The sequence below is a fragment of the Eutrema salsugineum genome, unplaced genomic scaffold (genome assembly GCF_000478725.1).
Source record: "Eutrema salsugineum unplaced genomic scaffold, Eutsalg1_0 scaffold_15, whole genome shotgun sequence".
Lineage (NCBI taxonomy): Eukaryota > Viridiplantae > Streptophyta > Magnoliopsida > Brassicales > Brassicaceae > Eutrema > Eutrema salsugineum.
The window spans coordinates 4,415,920-4,424,182 of record NW_006256867.1 but is presented as its reverse complement, the minus strand read 5'-3'; the positions used below and the strand labels follow the sequence as shown (position 1 = coordinate 4,424,182).

Genomic DNA, 8,263 nt, shown 5'->3' with positions numbered 1-8,263 from the left:
GTTGCCGGAGACTTGATTTTGCCATCAAACTTTAGTTTTTGAGTTTCAACTAAGTTTTTCTTAGTGTCGAGCGACGCGCGACACCTTTCTTTTTTATAACCTATTTTACTAACTTCGTTTTCTCTCTCTTTGTCTTTTGTGTTTCAGGTTTATGCATACTCGCGGAACCAGAAGCAACAAGGACATACCGCTAGTGAATTTGAACAACGAGGAGCTAGCTGAGTTAGAGCGAACGAACAGAAAAGCAAAGAAACCGGCAGAGATGGAAAACGCAAATGGACTTGTTCGTGATGATGCTGGAATCTGGAGGGACCAAGAGGGTCATGTGTGCAATGAGAGAGGCCAACGACTTGATGGAGATGGTAATATCATTCCACAGGAACCTTTACCTGTGGATGTTGTTAACGCAAATCCACCACCTGCACCACGTGGTAATGCTGTGATCATTCCAAATCAGACGAATGTTCCAGAAGACCAGAATGTGAGGGAACCTGCACCTGCAGCTGCTCGTGGAAGAACACTTGGAGACTACAACAGGCCTGAGCAGTTCTATGCAAATCGGTCCGCGATTCCCGCCCCTGCATTTCAAAGGAATGATTTTGAGCTGAAACCTGTGTACTACACTCTTGTGGGTCAGCATCCCTTTCATGGTCACTCTCATGAGCACCCTATGAATCACATCGAGAGGTTTGAGGACCTTGTCACCAGCACCAAATAAAATGGAGTGTCCAATCATTTCCTCTTCTGCAAGCTGTTTCCTTATTCTCTTGCTGGAGAAGCAGCTAACTGGTTGAAGCAGTTGGAGCCAGGATCACTTACTATCTGGGAAGAGATCAGGAACGCCTTCCTGCATAACTTCTATGATGATGCCAGACCTGAAGAGCTGAGACTCAAAATCTCGACATTCTCTCAAGGACCAACTGAGGCGTTCAAGGCTGCTTGGGTGAGATTCAAATCATACCAGCGAGATTGCCCCCATCATGATTTCAGCGATGTGCAGCTGTTGGGTATTTTCTTCAGAGGTGTTGATTAGAGGTATCAGATGGCTCTTGATGCAGCAAGCAATGAAAATTTCAACACCAGATACCCTGAAAAAGCTGTTGTGCTCATCGAAAACTTGGCATCTAGCAATAATTCCAAGAATGCTGATAATGAGCGAAAGAAGCACACTGGGAACATGGATGGATTGCAGATTGCTGAGGTGAAGGCTAAGCTTGACTATGTGCATAGAGTTTTAGTGGGTAAGAAGTCTGTCCGATTCGCACAGGAGGTAGAAAGTTTCGAACCAGAAGATGAAGCTGAGGAGGAAATGTCAATTTTGTCAATGGATCATGGTTTCAAGGTCAGAGGTTTGGTAATCAGCAAGGTAACAGAAGCTTCAATGGAAATAATCAGAGGAGCACCTTCACCAGTAATCAGAACTTCTCAGGTTACACGCCTAAGCCTTAATACCAGAAGTCCTACTCCAACAACAGTTTTTCCAGAAACTATGGCATTTCTCCAACTCAAACTCAAACTCCTGACAATGAGGTGAAGTCGATGCTGGAACAGATTCTGGAAGTACAACAGAAGCTCACCATGGACTTTAATGGAAAGATCGATGCTCTCTACCTTGATCTGAATGGGAAAATCGAGGCTTTGAACACCCATGTCAAGCAGCTCGATACACAGGTTGCTCAAACTGCTGGTTCTGTTAAAAGGCAAGAATTTTTTTTACCTGGAAAGACTGACACCGATCCGAGGCCCCACTGCAGTGCCATCACATTGAGAAGTGGTAAAAAGTTGATTTCTGAGCCCAAAAAGACGTCTTCTGCTGCTGAAGTCATGGATTTGGAAGATCCTGAAGAAGTTCCTGAAGTTGCAGAGCCGGTGTCGAGCGACACCACAACTAGTGTCGCGCGTCACCAATCGCAGAGCAGAGCTGATATTGTTCCAAGTCCGAAATCTGCTGAGGAAAAGGTTTACAAACCTAAGGTTCTTTACCCAAGGAGCTCTAAGAAATCCAAGCAGGAGCTAGATGATGCAAGGTGCAAGGCTTTGATGGAAAAGCTTGTGATTGAGATACCTTTAGTTGATGCTATGAAGATCACTCTTGTCATCAGACGCTATGTGAAGAGGATGGTGACCAACAATCTCAGCCATGAACAGGGAGTGATGATGATTTCTGAGCATGTCAGCGCTGTGATTCAGAACAGGATTCCAGAGAAATTGTCTGATCCAGGAAGCTTTGTTTTGGATTGCTCCATCTTCACGGAGATATTCAAGAGATCGCTATGTGATCTGGGTTCAAGTGTCAATCTCATGCCATACTCAGTAGCTGTCAACCTCGGTATGACTGATTTCAAGCCAACGAAGATCTCTCTTATCCTAGCTGATCGATCGACGAGGAAAACTGAAGGAGTGCTGGAAGATGTTCCGATCAAGGTTGGAGATTGCATGATACCAACTGATTTTGTCGTCTTGGAATATGGAGAGGAACCCAAGGATCCTTTTATCCTTGGGAGACCTTTGCTAGTGACTGCAGGTGCAATCATCGATGTCAGGAGGGGTCGAATTGCTTTGAATGTTGGGGATTTAGTTATGAACTTTGACATGGACAAGCTGATGAAGAAGCCCACCATCGATGGTCAAATCTTCTACGTCGACACACTCACAGGCTTCGCAGAGGAGATGTTCCAGGAAATGCACCCTGTAGATCCACTGGAGAGAGCTCTGATCTCATCTGTGTCTGAAGCAGAGCACCTGGACGAAATTACAGCATTATGATGTGTGATGTCGTGAGGGTTGTCAAGTTTTACCCTAAATGAAATCAATAGCCGCAAGTGCACAGCTGATCGATTGTAGTACGTAGGGATCGAATCCACAGGGAAGGAGGATCTTTTCTGCAAAAGCCTTTGAAAGAAATATGAAGTAAGGAAGTCTAGAACCAAACGGTTTTGTGGGGGTTTTGGTGGTGAGTTTAAAATGTAAAAACGAATCCTAAAGAGAAAATACGGAATTAAAATGACCTAATAACTAAACTTAACGAAAACGGGTAAAAAGGGGAAAAACGGCTAATCTAATTGCTTAAATGAAAATCGATTAAAAAGGAATGAGAATATTGAACTAAAGCTTGAAATAAAAACGGTGTGAATCTATAAGGAAGAAAGCGCTAGGGTTCAGGGAAGTTTTCTCAGGGGTACCAAGGATTCAAAACATTGCTAGAGAGTAAAATTGATAAGATCATAGCTTAAACTTTTCGAACTGGAGCCACGAACGTATGAATACGCCACTGTCGTGATCATAGACAACTATCTCTCTCAACCCTGACCAGTAGGTTTCCACTCTGGTCCTGGAAAAGAAGAGATGCATTATGTTTAAGACTCGTCAGCATTCAAAAATCGCCCATAGGTAGGTTTCCACTCCTATGTTTGTTTTGCTCTCCCAAACTAGATCTGACACCGGATGAACACTTTCGTGTCACCAAGCATCTGGATCAGATTGTAGTTCATGACGCTACTCTCATGCAGTAAAAACGAATTCAGAAGAAAAAGTTCTAAGATTCGGCTCAAAAGCTCATGGAATCCTCATCGAACATATAAATCCCCATCGAAAATCCCTTAGTCCCAAAAATAAAACTACTCAGACATGATGAACGAAATAAAAAACATAGTATTAAGAAGTAGAATAGAAACCGAAATTGAAAAATAAAGAACAAGGGTTCAACAGACAAATCTCTCTCTCCCTAAAACCTAAAACTTAAAAAGTATTCTAAAACAATAAAAACATATGAAGGCATACGAATTAGGGTTCCTAAAACATGAATTTATATTGCTCAAGACATCTCTGGGCGTCACTTAGGGTTTTTCCAAATGAGGGAATCATTTTGGACTTCAGAAATGGGCCTTCGGGGTCGAAGGTAGTTGGCCGCGGTCGGGATGGCTGTGACCGCGGGAAATGGGTTGCTGGCCGCGGTCGCGGTGCTTCTGACCGCGGGAAATGCTCTGCTGGCCACGGGTGGAAACGCTTGCCGGCTGGTTTACGAGACATTTTGCTCTTCGCGTATCTTTTGATTGAACCGTTGGATTGCCAAGCTGTAAAGTGTGCTGGAAAGCTGATACTTCTATCTTTAAGATCTCCAAATTTGAGCTGGATCAGACGGTGAGAAGGCCTTCAATCAGGGTTGAACTTCTGACGGTTTGACTCTGAGCTGAAATCTGTTTTTCTATTTATTTTGTTAAGCTTTTCCCTAAGTTACCTGAAAAGAGTCTTGGAACTACAAATACTAGAAAAACATAATAAAAGTACTTGAAAGCAATTAAAAGCATAGAAAAAGTATTTCAAAACGATCCATAAAAGTGGTCAAAATATGGTGTTATCACATCATATGTCAAGATGCTGGATTCTAGCGAGAAAGTGATGCAGTTGGTGGCTCAAGAGGAATTGTTCCTGCAAAAGCCAAAAAGCTCAGCAATGGGAGTCAAGAAAAAGCTCATAATCTTGAACTCAAACAGCTTCCTGCAGGGCTAAGGTACGCATTCCTGGGACCTAATTCCACTTATCCTTTTATTGTCAATGCTTCCTTAAACAATGCAGAGCTCACCTTACTGCTAAGCAAGCTGCACAAGTTTCGCAAAGCTCTTGGCTATTCTCTTGATGATATTTAAGGTATCTCCCCGGATCTTTGCATGCATCGGATTCACCTGGAGGATGAGACGAAATCGTCAATTGAGCACCAGAGGAGGCTGAATCCAAATCAGCAAGAAGTGGTGAAGAAGGAGATCATGAAGCTGCTGCAAGTTGGGATCATCTATCCGATTTCAGATAGTGTTTTGTTCAGTCCAGTGCACGTGGTTCCTAAGAAAGGAGGAGTCACAGTTGTGAAGAATGAGAGGAATGAGCTGATTCCGACGCGAACAGTGACTGACCACAGGATGTATATCGATTACCGGAAGCTAAACGCAGCAACCAGGAAAGATCACTTCCCTCTGCCTTTCATCGATCAGATGCTGGAAAGATTGGAAAATCATCCGTATTACTGCTTCCTCGATGGATATTCAGGGTTTTTCCAGATCCCTATTCACCCAGATGAACAGGTGAAGACCATCTTTACATGTCCATACGACACTTTCGCATATCGCAGAATGCCTTTTGGACTTTGTAATGCTCCTGCGACTTTCCAGGGATGTATGATGTCCATCTTCACTGACATGATCGAAGATTTTATGGAAGTCTTTATGGATGATTTCTCAGTTTACGGATCATCCTTTAAAGACTATCTGGACAATCTCTACAAGGTATTAGCTCGATGTGAAGAGAAGCACTTGGTCCTTAATTGGGAAAAGTGTCATTTTGTGGTCAGAGACGGGATTGTTCTTGGGCACAAAGTTTCAGAAGCTGGGATTGAGGTAGATCACGCAAAGATCGACGTCATGACGAACTTGTAACCACCAGATTCTGTGAAATCAGTAAGGAGTTTCTTGGGACATGCTGGGTTTTAGCGAAGATTTATCAAGGATTTCAGCAAGATTGCAAGACCACTTACTGCTCTGCTGTGTAAGCACGTCAAATTTGAGTTCACAGATGAGTGTCTTGCTGCTTTCGAACAGATCAAACAGGTGTTAATAAGTGCTCCTATTGTGCAGCCCCCTGACTGGAATTTGCCTTTTGAGGTGATGTGTGATGCCAGTGATTTCGCAGTAGGAGCTGTTCTGGGACAGAATAAGGACAAGAAACTTCATAAAGTTTATTATGCCAGTCGAACCATGGATGATGCTCAGAGGAACTACGCGACCACCGAGAAATAGCTCTTGGCTGTGCTACCGCCGAACGGTCCCTACCATTACGTTTTCACGGTGTTGACACCATTTCCCAAGTAGGTCTTCATCGTGGGCTTGGCCCAATTGGAACTTCATGGTTTTAGTCCGTAGTTGCAAACAATAATGGATTTTTCTTGTTAAAAGGCCCAGTAAAAAGAAGTTCATGACGTTTGACAAATATAGCTCCGGCTTTTAGCTTCAGGTACCTTCTTCCGTTACGACAGAGAGACCAATTCCAATAAATCCCTCTTGGGAAGCTATTTGGATTAACTTCCTCCAGTTGGGAGAGATCGTTTTCACCTTCCTCTTTTGGGAAGGGGGGTAGGGAGAGAATTTTACTGCCATGTTTCCTCTCTATGAGAGACATTCTTTTACGTTACATTGTAAAGTGACTAATCTTAGACACTCCAGCTTTGCCATGAAGTTTCAACTGACACATTCAAGCTTGGCCTCTAATTCGTTCAATCTATCAATCTCTATCTGTTTTAAGTTTAATCTCCTCTATTTTGTATGCTAGTTATCATCGAGGATGTAACATTCCCTCTTATTATACTCGTGAAGTTTAAGTGAATGAAACAAATGGTTGAACAAAAAAGAAGTTTCATAATTAAAAGTAAATTGAACAACCCCAATTATACATTTGATAATTTGGTTTAACAAATATAAATAACAGATGAACATTATTTATATGAGATGTGCTAGCATGTAAATAAGATAAATCTACGGCTATCAAATACAACTTGTACATAGAACTAAGTTTTGATTACGTCTGTTTATGTGTTCTTCGAGTTTTAAGTGTTTTATCTCTTAAAGTATTGCTCTGTTTTCAGTAAGTACTCTGTTTTGAAACTACACTTGCTTTGATGTATGTGAGCTGCATTAGTGAATATATAAGATAAATCTATGGTATGTCTAGAATGTCAAGTCTCTCTTTCTTCCATCAATCTTAAATTTGGTCGACTGTCAAAGATTTGGTATTCTAAGGTCATAAAACTATTTATCATAGTGTGTGGTTCGGCTAATTTTTATTTTTTATTTTTACAATATTGCTTATTTGCTTTTTATCCCATCTCACCAGTAAACAACTTATTATCGGTTAGAAATAGTTATTGACCGTTTTGAGCTTTAAATTTGTAAATTATTTTAGTCTAGTTTGGTAAACGAACAATTGTTAGATTCTGGCGCAAACCCTTTTCAAGTATAGACTCTTTTTTTGCCTCTTGTTATGTTTGCTAAATGACTTTTAAATTTAAGTTTCTGTTCTTCCCTCTCTACTTTAAAGTTTAAACACTCTATGAGATCTATCGTTACTAGGAGAAAAATTGATTAAATCCCTTAAAAAAGATTTATGGAAAATTGGTTACTTGATATAGAAACTTTCCTATATGAGTTTCTTGCTTTCTTGGGATTACTAGTATGATATACTCACACACCCTCTTTCACCGCTATAAACTTTCAACATAGTTTTTCTGTTACACATTTCTCATATGTGACACGAAAAACAATTGTCAACATATCTACTAACACACATATACATGTTTTCTTCTTGATTCAAAATGAGTGACTATAAATCTGCATAAAATTATTTATCTTGATGTTTTTTCCATTTTAAATATTTTTGTTTTTGAATTGAATATAAAATATATTAGTTGAAAAGGATAAATAAACTTAAGAGAAAAATTTTTAAATAAAATAAGAATTTGGAAAAAGTTTTTTTTTGTTTTGGTTGAGTCTCTTCTCTTTTTAATATGGTTTTGGTATTGAAATTTGTAGTATTGCTACTCATTATTGGTATCTGTTTTAAATATTAAACACATGTGCTAACCACATTATCTCTCTCTCTTAATGAATCACTACTCAATCTCTAAATTTTCTAAAACTATTTATGTGTTTTGTCTATTTCAAAAAATATGTTATTTCCTATTGTGGTTGAGTTTATAGTTTTCTTAATATTGGGTATTATAATCTACTACACACTTTCAGCTCTATCCATTTGTATCAGTTTACATTATAAACAAATCTCATAAAAAAAAAATATAATAAAAAATTTATCATACGTACGCACGTGTTTTCTTATACTCTTTTTTTTTATAGTAAAACAAATACAATTTATAATTTTTTTGCCTAAAATTGGTCTTATATTCTCAACTATCCCTAGATTTTGTTCTTATTATAAGAGTTGGCTCATTAATCATATCTTCTTGATTCTCCATTTTGCATATACATCCAATAGAGTAAATTAAAAAAGACTTAGTTGTTGACTAAGCTTAGCCCAAAATTTATAGTTTGAAGATTGATTTATAAATTTTATTAATACACAATCTTTGCCACGTTTTGTTCACAAACTCATTTTCCAGAACCCAAAACTTATTTCTTCTTCAATTTCTGCTTCCCAAGAGCCTATATAAGAAGATACCCTCACAGCATAAAAAACAATAAAAACGATTAAATAGCTCTCTAGAAAA

At 39.4% G+C, this 8,263-nt stretch overlaps 1 protein-coding gene across 1 annotated transcript; it reads left to right on the top strand.

Moving 5' to 3' along the window:
* Nucleotides 1-262: 262 nt before the first annotated feature.
* On the top strand, nt 263-2,766 carry LOC112088054. The gene is made up of 4 exons (XM_024158208.1): nt 263-700; nt 800-943; nt 1,034-1,366; nt 1,456-2,766. The coding sequence occupies exons 1-4, from the start codon at nt 263-265 to the stop codon at nt 2,764-2,766; spliced, it is 2,226 nt and encodes a 741-aa protein (XP_024013976.1).
* Nucleotides 2,767-8,263: the final 5,497 nt, after the last annotated feature.